This window comes from Seriola aureovittata, chromosome 19 (genome assembly GCF_021018895.1).
Source record: "Seriola aureovittata isolate HTS-2021-v1 ecotype China chromosome 19, ASM2101889v1, whole genome shotgun sequence".
Classification (NCBI taxonomy): Eukaryota; Metazoa; Chordata; class Actinopteri; order Carangiformes; family Carangidae; genus Seriola; species Seriola aureovittata.
Genome location: NC_079382.1, coordinates 20193671 through 20212569, shown reverse-complemented (window position 1 = coordinate 20212569; position 18899 = coordinate 20193671). Strand labels below are relative to the sequence as shown.

The window sequence follows — 18899 nt, the reverse complement described above, 5'->3', positions numbered from 1 at the left end:
GTGGCATCCAAATGTGATGATGAGTGCAGCTGCATGGCAGTAGAGTGTGTACAGTAGCTATTAATGAAATAGCAATGGAGTCTTGTTTACACACTGTGTGATATGTGCAAGGAGACTTATTCGAGTTTAATACAAGGGGGATGTTTGCCCGTTCATTTCCCTCTTAAATCTATATTTAGCAAGAGTGATGTGTATAAGAAATGAATTTTGTAGCCTACACAGAGTACACAGAGGGAGACTTGTTCAAATTGAGCAACAGGAGTGCTGTTTACCCAAGAATTTTACTTTGAAATCTATATTTATCCATGATGCATATTCAGAATATAGCAGTAACAAGGTAATGAGATATAAAGCCATTTCATTACCTCCCGAATCGCATCAAATCAACCGTGTTGTATCACTCCGGAGGGCTGAGTGGAGAGGGATAAATATAAAAAGGAGGTTTTGTGCTTTTATTTGTTGAGCCTGCAGAGAAGAGGATAGTGTGTGTAGTGTGTGATCAGGCTGGACGGGAGATTCCCAGGATGCTGCTACAGCTGAGTAACAGCAAAACCGTACAGTACGTGGGCCCTTAGGGGCAGCCGGGGCACAGAAACAACTCTATTCCTCTGCAGGGTTTTACATCTTGTGGTCAACCTGGAATCACGGGGGTATTTAGCATCCAGCTACCTAACAGCGGTGATCTGCGAGATTCTTCTTGTGTTGATCTTGGCCTCGTCTTTGCAGCTTGGCGGCCGGTGCTGTGGTGTTTTTGCACTCAAATTCCGAGAAGTAGCTTGGCGATCAAATAGTGTGCCCAGTAATGCAAGTTTATTTTATCAGAGTTTCTGTTGATGAAGTTTGACACTTTTTCAGAATTAACTGCCCGTTTTTTTTCATGTGCTTATTCCATAACATTCAATATTTATAACTTAGATAAAGCTTTTTATGAAGCTGATATATTTCATGACTTCGTCATTCAGCAAGAGAGCCAACAACAGTCATTCATTTATATTAATTTATCGTAATTAATCTGAAAATGTTGCAGATTATTACTTGAACCCCCATGATAGAACAGCTACTACTGAACCTCTCATCATCCTCTTCATTAAGATCTAACTCAGGACTTGCATGTGTAATGTGGCTTTATAATCCCATTTGCAAGCATGTGAGACGTAACAGGGTTAATTACAGAGATAGCATGAAACACAAATGTGCAGAATTCTGAATCACACATTAAAACTGATAAGATCTCATTTTGGTTTGGATTAGATAGGGGACAAGTAGTGCTCAGACCTGGAGCGGAGGTGTCAGGCAGCAATCACTTAAAGAAATTGCTTAAAGCAAACTGCCAGAGAAAATATCTGAGTGCTGACAGCGCCGGGGCCTTTGGGTTAAACAGCTGCGAGTAGAAAAATTGCCTTTGTGGAAATGAAGTTGAGTGTAAAGGCTTCGGAGCGGGTCAAGAGACTTAACAGGTGAGCACACACTGACTCCCCTCTGCTCCGGGTCTCCACCTGATGCAGGGCTACAACACAATGCAAAGATATCCTTACTTAACGTTTTTTGAAAAATAAGTTGATTTGCTTTCTTTCAGAGAGCGAGATAAGAAAAATGGAGTCTCGTGTCTGTGTGTTAAGTAATACAGCTGGACTCGGGTCATGCATTGTTGGGTTTTCTTTTAAAGGAGCAGTTCCATATTTCTGCATAACAAGCAAGTCTAAACACATCTCATAGCACTCTCTGTACTAGATGCACAGAGATAAGTTTCTTCTCTTCTCATCTGAGAAACAGAAAGTGTGTTTTCCAAACTGTCAGACTGCTCCTCTTTAAAAGATCAATTTTTGTTTATTACAACTTGTGGCTTATTTTTGTAGTTTTGTTTTTTGTGCTGTGTTGGTTGGTTGGTTTTTTATCTACAGTTGATGAAAATAAAACCCAAGCTGTAATGAACTAGAACATTCAGTGAGTAATTCTCTACAAGCTTTGCGCACCTGAATTTGGGCAGTTTATTTCATTCTTCATTGAAGATCCTCTCAAGTACAGTCAGAGACTCCCGTGTCTTGGCCGTTTGCTTCAGGTCAGTGCCGCGCTGAAAGGTGAACTGACGCCCCAGTCTCAGGTCGTGTGGTCTTCTTCAAGGACTCCTCTATCAAGGCGCTGCCACCGCCACGCTTCACCCTGTGGATGGTATTAGCCAGAGATCTGTTCAAATGGTAACGTTTTTGTCTCATCAGATTAGAGAATCTTTTTCCTCATGAGCATCGTTTAAACGTCCATTGGCAAACTCAGTGTGGCTTCCATCTATAAAGGCCTGATTGACAGAGTCCTTCAGGCAGGTTCTCCATCTCTGTAACCGTCAGGTTCTTGGTCACCTCCCTGACCAAGGCTCTTCTTGCCGGATGGCAGACTCGAGAAAGACTCCAAGCTTTCATTTCACAATTACTGAGGCCGCTGCGCTCCTGGGAACATTCAAAGCTTTGGAAATGGTTTTATACCCCTGACCCTGAGCTACGCCTCACCACAGTTTCATCACACAGGTCTGCAGAGAGATCCTTGGACTTTGTGTTTAAATCTTTCTCCTGACGTGTGGTGTCATCATGGGGTTATTATGTGTAAAGTAGCAGTTTTTAAAGATAAATCTACAACACAATAAAGTATTTAAAAAGTGAAAGGGTCTGAATATTTTCTGCAGCTTCTTTATATTGAAAGAAAAAAACCTTTCAGCAGGTGTAAATGATCACCTCACCTTGAAACCTGAACATCCATTATATTTTAACAGTGTCATGGCTGAGGCCCAGCACGGCGCTGGTCTGGATAACAGATGAGCCCTACTTTTCACTCTCTACCCCATTTACAGCAAAAAATTGACCCAGACAAAGAGAGTGACTGAAGAGAATTAAGAAAGAAATGTAAATCCAGAACAGTTGGGTGTGAATTCACCAGCGTGGAAGTGTACTCTGTCATCCCAGCTTTGCCTCTGAACTGGTTCTCATGGTGGATGGCTAAATTTAGCCATCCCCTGTGTACCAGTGACTGGTGGATGCAGAGGAGAAAGAAACCAGCACAAGGTTGCAGCGTCTCCTTCCCCCTTGTTTGGCCACAGATTCCCATCAGATCCGGTGGTGGAAGAAGCTCACACTTCTCTATCTGCTGTGCGGTATGGTGCACAAGCTATCTAATCACAAAGAGAGTCATCTTCTCCTTTGCTTTAGATAAAGCTGGCAGCTCGCACTGATGTTTTATTGCTCTCCCGACACCTCTCTTTGAGGCTGGAGTAGTCATGCCCTGGCAAAGTAACGAGAGCCCAGTGTGGCCTTGAAAGCTCAGGCCATTATTTATTCATGTGTCTGCATGCAGATGTTGAGCCGAGATGAGAAATAGGGCTCCTGCCTGCTCAGAAGGCTGCACTTCTAATGAGGAAACTCGAGCTATTTTCTCTTTCAGAGAGAGATTGATGTCTAGATTTGCCTTTGAGTGAGGAGTAATTTCGATTCTGTCATGAGTGGGCACCTTGCCTTATCCCCCCGAGTGCAGCGCTTACACCAGGTGACAGCTCCGCCGCCGCTGTGCACCAGTATGGAGAAACAAAGCTGAGCTGCCTGTGCTGCAGCCTCTGCCTGCAGTCATCTGAGCGGCTAAGGGTCTCTGGGGAGCATCCGGCCCCGCTCGAGTCAGCCAGGTATGGAGTGGAGTCACATCGCTTGCTCCTCTTTCTCCTGTCTTCCTCCTTTGTTTGGCTTTGTTCTTCCTGCGCTCCACAGAGGCAGCCACGGGGAGAGAAAGGGAAAGGGAGAGGAGAAAGAGAGAGCTGCAGCTCCTCTCATCTCTGCCAAGCTCTCCGGCTGTCTTCCTCTGGCTCTTTGTTATGCCTCCACTGCTTCCCTCGCTGCCTAGAGCTACAGCTCCCTGGTGCACACAGATACCACTGGGGTGGATCTGCCTATGATGTGCTTATCATAAGGTTTGCCATCACCTCGGGGAGAGAGGCTGACTTGTTGTTGCTCTCCAAACTGAGAAAAAGAGAATAAACACATATACAGCCTTGATATGTTGTCATATCAGCGGCGGATTATCTGGCTTTTTGATTTTGCTTTGCACTGTCGTATTTATTCCACTAATTCTTTTGTTCTGCAGCCTGTGAGCACTGCTGCAGATATTCATGACCCCAGAAATCACCTGACACTGATTTGGATCAGGTTGACAAGTCACTGCCCCCCCACCCAGCCCCACCCCACCCATGCTGGCATACTTCTCGGTCAGATGGAGGGGGCACACTTCCAGGACAGATGGAGAGGGACTCTTTTCTTGGATCACCTTTTCCCCCTATGCTTGAGAATGTGCTACATGTTAAATGTGAGGCGGAGAGAGCTGAACGCTCACTAAGTCCTGCTCTGTGAGGCCTTGTGGAGTGGTGCTCTACTGCCATCTTGTGGTTAGATTTAGTAACTGCTCTTACAATAGTGGACACAATGGGCTGTTTGATTTACCTGTTGAACTTTTTGGTAAAAAATCTGTGATTAAAATAAATAAATAAATAAAAACTGTAAAATAATCTGTTGTACTTACGTGAAACACCCCGAAGCATCATGTTCATTGTGACCTGACCACGCCCCCCTATCAAGACACATAAAAATAGAAATCAATTATCTGTGTAAAATGTGGATTTTCTTCTTTTTTTTTTTTTTTGTTCTTCCTGGTCGCCACCAACAGCGGAAATCCAGGTAATACGTAGCTTCTCTGGCGGTCACCCACGAGTGAAATGCGAGCCGCTGCGCTGTCGGTGTACACAGCTCTATTTGCGTAAAGCTGACACAGACAAGAGGATGAAATCTGGATTAAATACATTCAGAGTTTAAGCAAAGGGTTGAAGAAATACTGAGGTCATGATTCCTGCCAAAAGAAGTTAGGAATATTTATTCATAAGCTATTTCAAATATAAGACTCTTGGGAGAATAAACCCCATCTGAACCCCATTTGGAAAATCCACCTTATGCAATTTCTGTAAATTTCAGATTCAAATCGTGGATTTATAGTTCAAAGTTGAAATCAAAGAGTAGATCAAATCTTCATATCAAGGCCCTGCACAGGAATTGTACGCCTACACGTTCCTTTACACGTTTCTTTTTCAGTTGATTAGATCTTTTCTCAGGTTTGTGTGGGAGTGAACAGACAGTTTGACATTTCCTTCACTCTCCTGTTGGCTTTGTTGCACCTTCATAGGGAGCGACAACCTACATGTTTATGATCTTTATTTGTACATGAACCTTCAGATAAATCCCACAGTAACACCAACCCAACTTCAACCTGAACAAACGTCTAATCAGCCAAAAGAAATGAAAACAACTCTGGGTGTGCAGAGAGTTGAAATTTTACAATGGAAAGTCTTTTAATTTGCTTTTTTCCCCATTTCCACATAGTTATACGCTGTAAATTGATTTTTTATAACTTTGAGTTGAGTAATACATTCTCAATTCAATTAATCAATTAATAATTACTTATAAGTTGAACACTGTCAAAGACTATAATTATAACAGCGGCACACTTCAGACTCTGTAGGAGAAAGATGACCTTGATATTTTTACATTAACTGTGTAAGTCTGTCCAGCTGAATTAAGGCTGAATAATAAAACTGATGTCTGATATTTTTATCTTCCCCTTTTCCAGGTGAAGCTCCCTTTCCCCGTAGATCAAATCACAAATCTTCCACGGAACGACTTCCAAATGTTGGTGAAAATGCACAAACTGACCTCGGAGCAGCTCGAGTTCATCCACGACGTGAGGCGGCGGAGCAAGAACCGCATCGCGGCACAGCGCTGCCGCAAGAGGAAGCTCGACTGCATCCTGAACCTGGAGTGTGAGATCAGAAAACTGGTGAGTTGACTGCTTCCGCACCCTCAGCTCTTCATTAGACACCTCGTCGTCAGGGGTAACAGTTACCTGTGGTGATGTGATGAAGTACCTCTCAGAAGGGCCGCCGTTATTTAGAGCTCTGTCCTTCAGATTGGCCCGCACCTGATATCTGACAACCTCATAATATGTCACATTTTTGATAAAGATTGGAGATTACAGGAAATGAAAGTGACAATAAGAACGTTGGCTTTGTTGACCTCTAGTGGCCAGATGTGTGAACTGCAACAATATAAGACTTTTCTCTCCTCCAGTCCCATCAGTTGGCGGCAGCAGTCATATTTTCACAGCACTGCCCAACATATGACAAAGTAATATTAATATAATGTTCACCACTATACAATCATAAGATTTAATTATTGGTCCAAGAGCAAAGTGTTTCAACCTTTGAAGCAGAACTAATATTCTCTATCATGCAGTGAATCTAACAGCTCTTTTCAAATGCATGAAGGTAACTTTTCCATACCGGAGACTGATACAGGTTCCTGTTGCATCTTCAAGAAAAGTCAGTGTTACAGGAAAAAGCAAACAATGTCAAGAGCAATGTAAATTTGTCTACTGATGTTATCATGACCACATTTTTCATCGACTTTCCAGCATATTTCTCTTATCAGTTTTAACCTCTTCGGTCATATTGAGTGAAGCAAAGTTGAAAGTGAATTAGGTGTAAAATACTGAACAAGATGCCTACAATGGTTCTGTTAAATGAACATTGCATATAGTTAAAAAAAATAAAATAAAAAATCAAGTCTTGAGGTTGAATAATTCAGTGTCTAACCTGTATCCTGTTCAGAGTGGTTACTGTTTACAGGTATGATGACGCATTAGTTTGATCAACCATTTTTCAGTCACTTCCTGAGCCAGGCCAAAAATGGACTCCAAGAGCTAAAGCCATCGTAGCCATGGAAACACTAAGGCTGTGTCAAAATTGACTTCCTGTTTGCTACCTAGTACAATTTTAACGCAAATCAATTAAATGTGAAAATACAGTGACGCAACAGTACGCCTTTCTGTGATGACTTTAAATAACGACGGCTCAAAACTGATTCCTGACTAAACCATTGAGTGTCACGCCTTGACTGTTGTGTGTGCGTGCAGGTGTGTGAGAAGGAGAAGTTGCTGACGGAGAGGAACCAGCTGAAGGCGTGTATGGGCGAGCTGTGGGAGAACTTCTCCTGCCTGTCCCAGGAAGTGTGCAGGGACGTCCAGCTGAGCCCCGAGCAGGTCCAGTCATTACACCACTACTGCCCCGTGCTGCGGCCCTCCAACTCCACCGCCAGCAACAACGCTGCCCACGAGCCCAAGCGTCCCCGCAGCCCCTCCGCCGCCCTCACCAACGCCACCACCAGCATCGACCTCACCGCCCACTCGGGCTCGGCCACGCCGGAACCCAGCTTCCACGGGTCGCCCGGCCCCTCAGAGAGCGAGCCCGACTTGGCCGTCAGAAACGGGGCGGATAAAGATATGGACGGCCAAGACGCCGGCTTGTACACAAAGTCAGGGCTGCCCACTGAAAAATCCAACCAGACGGTAACAGTTGATTTTTGTCAGGAAATGACTGACAAATGCACAACTGACGAGCAGCCAAGGAAGGACTGTACAATGTAGTGGTGGTTCTGTGTTGTTGTTTTTCTTTTTTGTTTTGTTTTTTTTTTATTATTTAATTTTATTCTTCTGACAAACCCTCTCTCGGGGTTGTTGAGATGTCGGCCTCTCCCAGTGTTCACTGAAAAACAAGCTTTGTATGTATTTATGTCTTTTCGTGCTGTCTTTTTGGTTTTTTTATTTTTCTTTTTGAACGGTTGACACTAAAGTTGTCTTAACAGCAGCAATACTGTTCTCCAGGTATTTTTCCTCTTAACCATGACAGAGTGGGAACTTCTCACCAAACCTTTACAGTGGTGCTACACTTCGGCCGGGCAGCAACCTCTACAGTGAAGACTCCGTTCTTCATGTGTCGCTCATCACAACTCATAGTTCAACCTCATCGGACCTAAACAGCAGCTCTCTTTGTCTCTCCGTGTACCGACAGTATCTCTGCTTCTTCTGCCTTTCTCTCTCCTCTCTTTTATTTTTCCCACTCTGTCTTTATCAATCTTCTCTACCTCTCTCTGTCTCTCTCTCTCTCTCTCTCTGTCTCTCTCTCTCTCTCTCTCTCTCTCTGTGGTTCTCTTCTCACTATATCTTAGTGGCCCTTTTCGTCACAGCAATTCAAACTCAGGAATAAGAAAAAGAAAAAAAAATCCTCTGAATGTTCAAACTAATTCATGAAAAATGAGAATACAGTAGTTTCTGTACACGAGGAAGTTACGATGCAGTTAGACTGTAAAATGTTCATATGCAAAAATGTCTTCAAGCGTCTCACATTTGTATTTCTGTACAGGAGAACTTTGTACAGGCTGCAACCGAAAACATTCCTCCTTTGCCTTCCTCAGCACTGAATTGAAAGGAAAAAAAAAAAGATAAAGAAAAAGGGTTTTTGCAGGTGGTTAAATGACTATTTTTATTTCCCACTCATCAGCAATACCATTGTATTTGGATGTTGTAACAGTGACTGACTTTCAAGTGCTTGTTTGGCAGAAATGTATATAGTATGGAGCATGATGACTGTAACAGTGATTTTTTTTTTTTTTGTACAGGTAGAGGCTTAGATGTTTCTTTTTATTTTATTTTTTTCACCGGGGTTATATCAAGCACCTTTTTGCTAAGGGAAAAATCTTTGCTTTGCTGTTTCCTGTCCTGCCTAATGAATATTCCCCATCATGGTGGGTGTTCTTATACTCAGGAAATCAGCTCGACACACATGTAGACACTCAACACGCAACACAGCACATACAGACACATGCGTCGACACACACTTGTAAAATTCTTTCGCCCCATGCATGTATAAATTTAGACATTCAAGATGTATTTGTAATGCGCAGCTCAGGCCAGCTCCTTCCTTCCTCCCTCTCTCTCTCTCTCTCTCCCTCTCTCTCTCTCTCTCTCTCCTCTCTAAATGTGAAAAAAAAGAGTTTTGCCTTGTGTTTTTTGGAGTAAATCTTATTTCTTATCAGTATTTAAAAATGCTATTTGTGTATACACTCTCGCAGACATGCTTTGGGTTTCTTCAGTGTTTTGCCGTTTGATGCCGTTTGACAGTGAAAAGTGCAGCAAACATCTACGTGACAGATACTTTCTTTTTTTTTCAAATGGATCCTGAATAAGAGAAAACACCTTTTTGACAAAAAGATTTTTTTTAAAAATCAACAAATTTGACAAATTATTCAGGCACTTTGTTTCCGGCCACAGAGCCATTTAGCACTTCAACGAGGGTCTTTGTCTTAGTTTCAGACCCTTTAAACATCTGAGACTGGAGCACTTATGTTGGCACTTCAAGGGGAAACATCTTGTTGATATGATTATATGAATAAATATCTCTCTATGAAGAAGACGTATCTGAAACCTAAATACAAAAGGAATCTAATGTTTTAGTATAAGAGTGTTCACACCTTATATTTGTATTTCTTTAGGACTTGAATAAGCTAATTCAGAATTCATTTGACGTGAAAGCAGTGTACGTGTCGTCAGAGTGATTGAGCAACAATCATATTAGATAGTAACATGTTTGCCCTAATTGTGCATTTGTTTGAACACCTACTTTGTGATGTGCATGCATGCTGCCTATAGCTATAAGCCTAGTTAGTTTGTCCAGCTTCCGTTTGCCTCGCGAGTTCTCTCTGGAGCAGTCTGCTTTTAAAAGGATTTTTTTTCAATATATATATATTTCTATGTATAAACAAGCTGAATTATCTCAACTGTCACTGGAGGCAGGGCCATGCTCTAGTACAAAAGTGGGATTCAATTGGAATGTGAAGCTTTTTTTTTTTTTTTGTCGCTCTTTAAAGCCCCAATCCAAAATGGCGCCCCTGTTAGCTTGATAGCAAGCTTAAGCTAATGTCACCTCTGGGCTAGCCGCTGTTCTGCTAGCTTCTGTGATCTCTTATTGGCATGTCTCTCTGAAAAAAAAAGAGATGTGTTCCTGAAGTTTACTGTCCATACTGCCATACATAAGAAAAGTATCTGCTACAGTATTTGGTATTAAAAATTCAAAAAACCTCTAAAGCTACGAAGCTAACTTGATGACATCAGAAAACATTTGTAATGTTACTGTATTACTAAAAAATGCAGATTAGCAAAAAAAATTTGCTAAACAATTTGTTGTTAAAATCACAAAAGGCTCTAATTCTAATAATAATTGATCTAAAGAATATGGATAAAAAAACACCAGGAAAAATGTGGGTGCTACTAAGCTAGCAATTAGCCACACCCCCTGACACCCACCTATTTCCTCACTCAATTTTGTGATTTTATTCGGGTGCATTAGGTGGGATGCTGAGAGTGTTTCGGATTGGGGCTTTAAAGTTTGGATAAAAACATTTTGAAGTTCTACCCCCTGACTTTTACTGATGTAAATTTTAGAGTTTAAAACAGTAGTTTAGCGTATAATCTCACGTGAGACTGTTTTTCTGATACAGCCGAACAGAGTAACTCTTAAGTGTATTTTACAAACCTGTCTTTAAAAATGTTGAGACTGGTCTCTATATTGTAGAGTACATAGACCCGCACATGCACAAAACACATGCATACAGACACATACAGTATATTCATACAAATACACGCACAGAACTTACATTGTGGCACAGCCTGAGCGCGGAGCAGTAGTAATTCTTCGTCGACCGGTGTAGTTTCTCCTGTTTGTTCAGCCCTTTTTTACCGTTTGAGCTCTTTTTCATTCTTGTGCGCATATTTACTGAAGCAGAACAGTATTTACCCACGTGGAGATTCTACCAGGTTAAAGCCAGAAAATTAAAGTGGAACACTTTCGATACAGACGCTTCTTCTCCGCAAACAATATGCAACGTTTTCTATTTGTGTGCTTGACCTTAAATCGAGGAACCCTGGTGTTTCATTGGAGAGCACAGACTCTTTGGTTTTATGTTTTTTTTTTTTCTGTTTGGAGAAAAATGAATTCATGAAGTTTGTGTTGTAGCGTAACTATTGTAACAAAGGACCCTGGGCATCTCTTCAGATGTGTAATAACACCACAGTGACATTCTTGTTTATGCATAGTAGAATTTCTGTCACCCGAAGATACATAATGTATATTGCTAATTCAACATAACATGCCCTTAGATTATCATAGAGGATGAAGCGAACGGACATCCCTGAATTATACTCTCAAGTCAGGAGACCTCTGAGCTCTTTGAGTCTTGCTGCATGCTCCAGTACCGACTGTTTCAGTCAAACTATGATTCTCCATCCATCCTCAGCCTCAATGGTGAGATGGTGTTAACATCAGCAATGTCAACATCTTAATTATTCCTTTAAAAATGTCTGGTTTACACCCTGTAGACTATTATTTCCACTGCTGTTTAAAGGGTCAGTTCATTGAAATGTCACACTTACCTCTGGTGGCATCTAGCTTTGCAGATGTCCAGGTTTTGGGAGACATGTCTCTTGAGATTTCTGCATCCACTCTAATACAATGGACAATGGAGGAATTTTGTTCATGGTGCTCACATCACTGAAAAAACAAAAAGAAATCAAAAGCAGCATCTCATTTCATAAACAGTGCCCTAAGCCTTTGGTAGTTCCAATGAAAACTCCATTGAATTGTGGTATCGGCAGAATTTTCAAACACTGTAAATTACACCAAAGCTACTTAGTAATGAAACATGCTTTTTGTCATTTGGGTGAACTGACCCTTGAGTGGCTCAGATATTTAAATCTGCTCAGAAGATGATGTTTAAAAATGATTTGTTAATATTGTTTAAAGCTGAATTAATTGATTAACTAATATTGGCCACTTGGGGGCAGCAGAACCAGCTGCATTTGCTTATTATCACCATATATGGTTGGTATGGCTAATGTGTCAGCATGAATTGTTGTCTAATATTCTCCCTCGTTTTAGCTGTTTCAGTCTCCACCAACTCCTGAGAAAACATATGTGGCTCTCCAGCTCCAGTATGTTCACCAGCTAGTAGCTAACTTTGCATGTCTGCCATTTGGTGGTGGGAAGGTCGCACACAATGAGTGTATCAGACCTTTTTTTTTTTTTTTAGCTTAAAAGCAGCAAACTGCTGCTACTGGAAATGAGATTAAAACTGAGTTTTCTGGTTGTAAAGCTAAAAGAGGCTGAAAAACTTTGCAGGGCTGAAGGGAAGTGCAGGGTCTGTGTAATTATTTACTGGTTCGTCACTACGTTCGACCCCTCACATTGCACACAGTCATCTGATTCATTTTTCGTATGCAAATATTGATTTTAAAATGATAAAATAAGTAATTACAAGCATAAAAAAACACCTAAAATGACATAATGAATTTGATTCTTATATATGAGGAGTCTTTCAGGCTATTTTGTGCAGGCCAGGCACTTTTTATTTCATAGCCATTACAACAGGTTGATTTAAGTGAACAATTTTGCTGTTGCTGTAACTCTGTAATTGGATGCTCTTACCTTTTTTTGCTGTGTATTTGTCTTCTTTTTTTTTTAAGTTTAACTTTTTTTTGCTGCTGCTTCTCTGAAACAAACACTGGCTTTTCAACTCCAAAGGTTGTTCTATAAAAGAATATGAACAAAATCATGCCTTTCTCACAGACTGCTCAACTTTATTGAGAAAAAAAAAAAAAAAAAAATCTGGTATCCTGGTTGAATGCGCAGGTCGAGATCATTGAAGATAAAATATGAAAAATGGAATATGTTTACAAATAGGTGTCATGTCATGTATGATTGATTTTTGCCATGTAAAAATCACTTGGTTCAATTCGACTGGTTCTTGGTGTTGTGTAAAGAGACAAAGAATGAGTTTCCTCACCTTGTCTTTAATCCAACTTTCGGGATGGGTTAGCATTATATGAATACAAGTGCACCTCCGATATTTGCCTTAGAACGTGCAGAGGCCATAGTTCACATTCAAGTGAAGTGAGTGTATACAGGGGCCTGGGCCCCCATCCCCAAGTCACCAGTGCGGACTTTCTCACACTTATCTACCTGTGAAATCCTTCATACCTCTCATAACTGGTCAATGACTGTATCAGCAAACTGCATCAGGTGTTTTTTCTACATGCTTTTTACACAGATTATATGGATTATTGTATTAGTCGATTTTGGTGCATCATTTTTAATGTAATAGCTCTTAAGCTTGTAGTTCAAGTTGTTGTTTTTTTCTTTCATTTTTCTAGATGACTGTTTTGTGTTAATATTGTCAATTTGAAATAGCTGTTATTTGCTTATTCTCTACTAAGAGTTCTTACCTTTATAATTTTTAAATGCTACATGACCCTAATTAATTAAAATGACTTCAATAACCATTGTAAATACAGTATTGTGCAAACCCAATTTTCATTAATTTCAATTGCTAGTGTTATCTAAACAACTTTTTTGTCTAGACACCATTTCTCTTTATGAAATAAAGAAACATGCATATCACATTTTGTGTTTTGTGAAGGTTTTTTTTCAAAAACATGATAAAATGTTGGTCAGTTTCATTTATTGAATATATAATACTGAATTAATTAAAAATGAATTTATTATTTACCTACCCAGCAGAGATGAGATATCTTGCTGTGGACAAAGTTTTGCACAGAGGTACAGAGGTGGCTGAGATCGCCATGTTCATGCTTCATTGAAGTGACTATAAACAACACACTGGTTAGACAAGACAGTTCAGTCCTGCTGAAGAGGAAAAAGGGTTTAATAGAAAAAAAAAAAAACAACAACAACAGAAATAGAAATATTTGCAACAACATCTTAAGTTGGTCAGATATATTCATAAACAATATTAGGCTACTCTGTCAAAACGAAACTTTGAATTTGAAGATCCTTTTTTCTACAGCTCTTTCTGTATGATAAACCATATACACTGGTTTTTGTGGTTGCCAATTCCACAATCTTTAATTACAATCTTCTGTCAAATATATTTCACTCATTTTATGAGCAGTCACATGTGCTTTGAGCCAAATGTAATTTTGAATCATATTTGATTTGTGGTGTCAAAAAAAAAAAAAAAAAAAAAACACAATTCAACCCTAAAGCGCAAGTAAAAATTTCAAACTGTCAGTATAAAAGATGCTGGAGATATCATTGGTACAGAACCTGAAGCAAATTATTAAGCATCTTTTGTCTGTGGAATGACGTGTTGACATATTTAACTGAAGCTTTTGTTCATGCACAATACATACTGTATAAACTGTGAAAGCATAAAGTTGCAGTTGAGAGACAGGATTAGATTTGCTTTGCGATCAGGATCCTTCAGTCCCATTATAACTTATGTCTCTGGCTTGGTCCCAAAACAGTCATCTTCAGTTTACTTTTTCATGATTGAAGACAGCTCCAGAATCATACTCTGAAAGAAAGAAAGGTGGTTATTATTCAAGTCACAGACACAAACACATTCCTCTCACCAGCAGCATCGGACCTCCTGTGGTTTAAACTTGTCACCTTGATGCACCAATGTAAGAAGCAAACACCAAGGTATATAAAAGATTTAAAATGACTAAATGGAAACAAATCAGTACAATACACATTGTTATATGTAATTCTTTTTAAGTATGCATTTACTGTGTCATAACTACATGAAAAACATAATTATTCAGCTTTTTGCATTCAATTTAATACATGCAACATTAAAATCATAATACAGAAAAGAAAGTGAAGAGATGCACATTTATGTTTTATCAAAAGTGTTCATAAGAAGATATATTTGTGGTTTTAAGAACCAAAAAACATGAACACATGGACATCTCCCTTTTTTTTTTTAATGGGACCTTTAATAGTAAATACAAAGTGCTGTTACTAGTTTTCAGAAGGAGATATAAGGGAGCTTTTTCTCTTTTGGAGATTGAGATGTGTTGTCCAAAATGGAGAGCAGTCAACTGTCCAATCAGCCTGGGGTCAGAGCTTACTGTCACTGAGACACGCCGATGGCAGCCATACATATAAAAATGTGTACTTGTGTTGACTTTTTGTTTTAATTTGCTTTTTGGCATTTTAAATCTTCCACACTGAAAACTGTTTTTGTTTAGTAAAATTACATTTAAATTGACTCCACATCTTCACTGAGATATTCACCTAAACTCATCAGACAGCCATGCAGTGACATTTGTTGCTTTAGGATGGGGTGCAAGATAAAAACATGTTCTTACCATGGACATCCTCCTCCCACCGGCTGGAGGCGGCGGGGTCATCACTGGACTCTCTCCCTGGTTGAGGTGCTGGGCCTCGTTGTCTGTCCCACTCTGAGAGTCGGCACTGTCAAATGGAGTGGCCAGCATTCCCTCTGACATTCCTCTGGACATAAAACTGCACTTTCTGGCTGTGGGGTAGTGGTCGCTCTCGGGAGAATCACTCATGTCACTGAGCTCCTTACAAATACTGACTCTGCTTTGCTTCCTCTGCGGGTTCTTCAGGGCTGCTGGGATCTCCATGTGGCCGGCCATCAGCGTGGGTCGAGGTCCCGCGTACTGCGGTTGGCCTGAGCCGTGCGGTCCGTTTGACTCATCGCTGCTGCATGAGGGTTTCCTGCTCTCCAGAGTGTAGCGTCGGTCCACAGCCCCCAGCTGCTGCAGACCCTGGATGTCAGCGTGGCTCTGTGCAGGCTGCTGATTGGAACTATTGGACTGCTCCTGATTCTGAGGGGCCATCGGGGGCAAATTCAAAGGCGGAGTTTCCCCTTGATTATCAGGCACAATAGAGCAGGTCATATGTGTGAGCTGCATCAACCTCTGTGGTGAGGAGTTGGTGAGCACGCAAACCTGCTGCACCATGGAGTTTTTCTTTGACCTGTACACACTGTCATCGTCTCCATATTTGTATCCGTACAAGCTTTGTTTGATCTTCTTCACCCCCAGGTGGAAAATCTCCAGGAGGTTGAGAAATAAAGAAACTCCAGCGATCACCAGCATGAAGACCATGAAGATGTTCTTCTCTGTTGGTCGTGACACAAAACAATCAATACTGTTGGGGCAAGGTAACCTCTCACATTTGTAGAGAGGAGAAAGCCTGATGCCGTACAGAGCACACTGACCTATAATGAAACCCACCTCCACCACAGATCTAGTCAAGATATGGAAAACATATGTACGCAGCAAGGAGCCTCTGAGGGGAGCCTTCCTTACCTTCTTCTGTTCATCTAGTTTCCTGAGCTCTCGCTCAATTCTTCTATGGTCCTCCTGGATGGGGTCTGTCCCCTCCAGCTCGGCTTTCAGACAGGCTTTTTTCTTGTGCCTCTCTTTCTCAAGGGTCCTCAGACGGTATAAGGCATGACCCATGTAGACCAGAGACGGAGAGGACACGAAGATGATCTGAAGGACCCAGTAGCGGATGAGGGAGATGGGGAAGGCCTGGTCGTAGCAGACATTCTTGCAGCCTGGTTGCTCCGTGTTGCAAACAAACTCGCTCTGCTCGTCATCCCAGACGTCCTCGGCCGCGACACCGAGCACAAGCATCCGGAAAATGAAGAGGATGGTGAGCCAGATCTTCCCCACAATGGTGGAATGGATGTGGACCTCTTCTAAGATACTCCCTAATAAGTTCCAATCCCCCATCTTCTGTCACATTATTAGGATAATTATCTGCGGGTGAATAAAAAAAAAAAAAAAAAAAAAAAAAAAAACTGAGAAATTTGTACATCTTTTATCAAATGTTCAAAGTTAAAATGCAATAAAGATGTTTTACTTACGTTTGTCAGGGTCCTTGTCTCATGTGCTTTAGTGTGAAGCCATTATAAAAAGAGCAGATTTATTAGCGGGACAATGGGGCTCAACTGTCATCCCCTGAAGACAGACGAGACCCCACTGTGCAGTGTAGCTGACACTATTTCACTGCTGTGGCAAAGTAGGGCTCCAGTTTGAAGTGATTGATCCACCACATGACCCTATAATGCCCTGAGGTTAGTTTCACCCTGCAACTTTTAACAGGACACAACACTGGAAATAGCACAAACTGAAATGTCAATACACAGCCATGGACAATGTTTCTATTTTTTCCTTTATTGTTTTTAATGTATATGATATGAACAAAGATATGTGGACACCACTGACCTTATACCCTGTTCTGGGTTTGGGTTGTTTTTGTGGTTGGTTTGCTTTTCAACCTTGTGGTTTCCCTCATTTGCAATGAAGATCATCATTTTGAATTGTCCAGGCGTAGTTAGCATGTCGATCTATGAGAGTGTGTTGTAGATAATTCCATGTGTTTGATGTAAAAAAACTAAAAAGAAGAGAAAGGTTTTAAATGTTAATATTTATGTGTGAATTTAATACACACACAGCAGTGGTATGATAGCAGCTGTAAGAACATAAACTTGCCTGAATTACAGCTCATCCTTGGGAAAACTCCCTGGTGGGAATCACCTGTTGGGAAAGAATACTAAGAGATGTCTGTTTGACAGATCAGTTAGACATACAGTGCATTTAGAAAGTAAACAGTCACTATTTATAGATGTCATTTTGCAATCTTACAATGAAATCGTTTAATTCATTCATAAGTGAACAATGCCAGTAAGCTAGCTGCTAATATTAATGCTAATGCTAATTCGGGGGGGGGGGCGCGGCTAGCTTGCCCACCTGTCCAGCACAGACCTGCTGTAAAAACACCCGGCTACACTGCGCACGGGGATAAAAGAGGAAATGCAGTCCCGACATGAGTTTTCGAAATAAGTTTCAAAAACACCGAGCAAGAGACAGAGAGAAGCCATCACTAACGGCTGAGCTAAAGTAACTAGCAGGTGAATAGCGTGCCTATCCGTAACCAACCAGATCAGATATCCCACACTGTTTCCACTGATCGAGTGCTGCAGTGACGAACAGAAAGCTAACCGGCTAGCTAATATTACAAACAACCTTAAGAGAGGAAATACAAACGCTCACGACTCAGACCCATGGCAAACTGTTAACTAGCGTGTTGTTTACATAAACGTTTAACAGGCGGACTGGAAGTGTGATTTAAACTAAGCTGTTTTAATATGATGTACGCTGCAGTTAACATCGCTTCCCTTAAACCGGGAGAAAAGAAAACATTAAACCAAGATGGCGTCCAGCGCGGAACGCAATTTAAAACTACGGTGTCCCACAGCGGCCAAACAACATCAAAACCGGGATTCACCTGGAAATAAACATCGCAAGTGTGACACTCAGTGGTTTATTTAGGCCACTGCCCTACACATGTATGTATACATGTACGTACAGTATATGTAACGTATTCAGTTTTGGCCAAACCGCCTCTGGATTTCGGAGTCCAACAACCCGCAACCAGCCCTGAAGCACAGGACATATGCTGGACGGCCATTACTGTTCTGGCGGTGGGCCTGAACGGCGTTTGTTAATTTCCTTGTATTTGCCCCACGCCAGCCCTTCCCTTAGATTCAGGATAGAATCAGATTACATAACATGCTGTTTAATTAAAAGACACATTTAGACACAGAGTGAACCAGCATGAAGTCCACAAACAGCAGCAAAAATCAATCAACTGCAGCTGTAAGTGAAGGTAAACTGCAACTATAAGTCCAACAGCAGCTCTGCAGGAAGTTAAAGTTACTAATAAATAATAATCACAACGTTCATAAACATACAGTTCAATCATTTGAAAGCAGTTTGGCCTAAATGAAAAGCTCATATGTCACATTTGTTTTGTATTTGTATCAGTTTGTATTTGATTGTGTCAAACTTCAGTGTCTGTGACAGTCAAAGTGTGATCACAATTTTATACTTTTAATATTTATACAGTGAAATGTAAGATTATGTTCTTAAGTTGTTAAGTTTTTTTTAACAATTTGATAATGTCAGATAATATCTCAATGACAGGGGACATATCAAATACTTTTGATATTATTAATACATTATGGTGTTAATACTTATATACTTTTAAGTAGAAATTTGAAACTTTTACTTGAGGATCTACTTCTTCTGAAGTAAAATGGTCAGATATCAGAATTAGGTAAAAACTACTAGCTTTAATTTATATTTAGAAT

General features: G+C 40.8%; 2 protein-coding genes and 1 long non-coding RNA gene across 6 annotated transcripts in view; 1 reads left to right on the top strand and 2 right to left on the bottom strand.

Annotated features, from left to right (window-relative positions):
• The window catches only part of bach2b (BTB and CNC homology 1, basic leucine zipper transcription factor 2b), a 101826-nt gene extending 88466 nt beyond the window's left edge, over window positions 1-13360 (top strand). Inside the window, exons 4-5 of the mRNA XM_056363473.1 lie at window positions 5647-5853; window positions 6988-13360. Coding sequence (XP_056219448.1) covers window positions 5647-5853; window positions 6988-7497 — 717 coding nt within the window. The 3' untranslated portion in view covers window positions 7498-13360. The remainder of the gene's footprint in view (window positions 1-5646; window positions 5854-6987) is intronic.
• Window positions 984-5638, bottom strand: LOC130160776 (uncharacterized). Its single transcript, XR_008826053.1, has 2 exons — window positions 4549-5638; window positions 984-3992 (listed from the first exon to the last, which is right to left on the bottom strand). It is a non-coding gene; the product is annotated as an uncharacterized LOC130160776 (long non-coding RNA).
• Window positions 13361-13596: 236 nt separating the features above from the next.
• On the bottom strand, window positions 13597-17139 carry gja10b (gap junction protein alpha 10 b). Of its 4 annotated transcripts, none has more exons than XM_056363474.1 (4): window positions 16972-17139; window positions 16611-16857; window positions 15076-16503; window positions 13597-14276 (listed from the first exon to the last, which is right to left on the bottom strand). In XM_056363474.1, the coding sequence occupies exons 3-4, from the start codon at window positions 16474-16476 to the stop codon at window positions 14238-14240; spliced, it is 1440 nt and encodes a 479-aa protein (XP_056219449.1). In that variant the 5' UTR covers window positions 16477-16503; window positions 16611-16857; window positions 16972-17139; the 3' UTR covers window positions 13597-14237. The 4 variants fall into 4 exon arrangements, with proteins under 4 accessions (XP_056219449.1, XP_056219450.1, XP_056219453.1 ...); XM_056363475.1 differs by having other exon boundaries at window positions 16611-16838; XM_056363478.1 differs by having other exon boundaries at window positions 16611-16805.
• Window positions 17140-18899: the final 1760 nt, after the last annotated feature.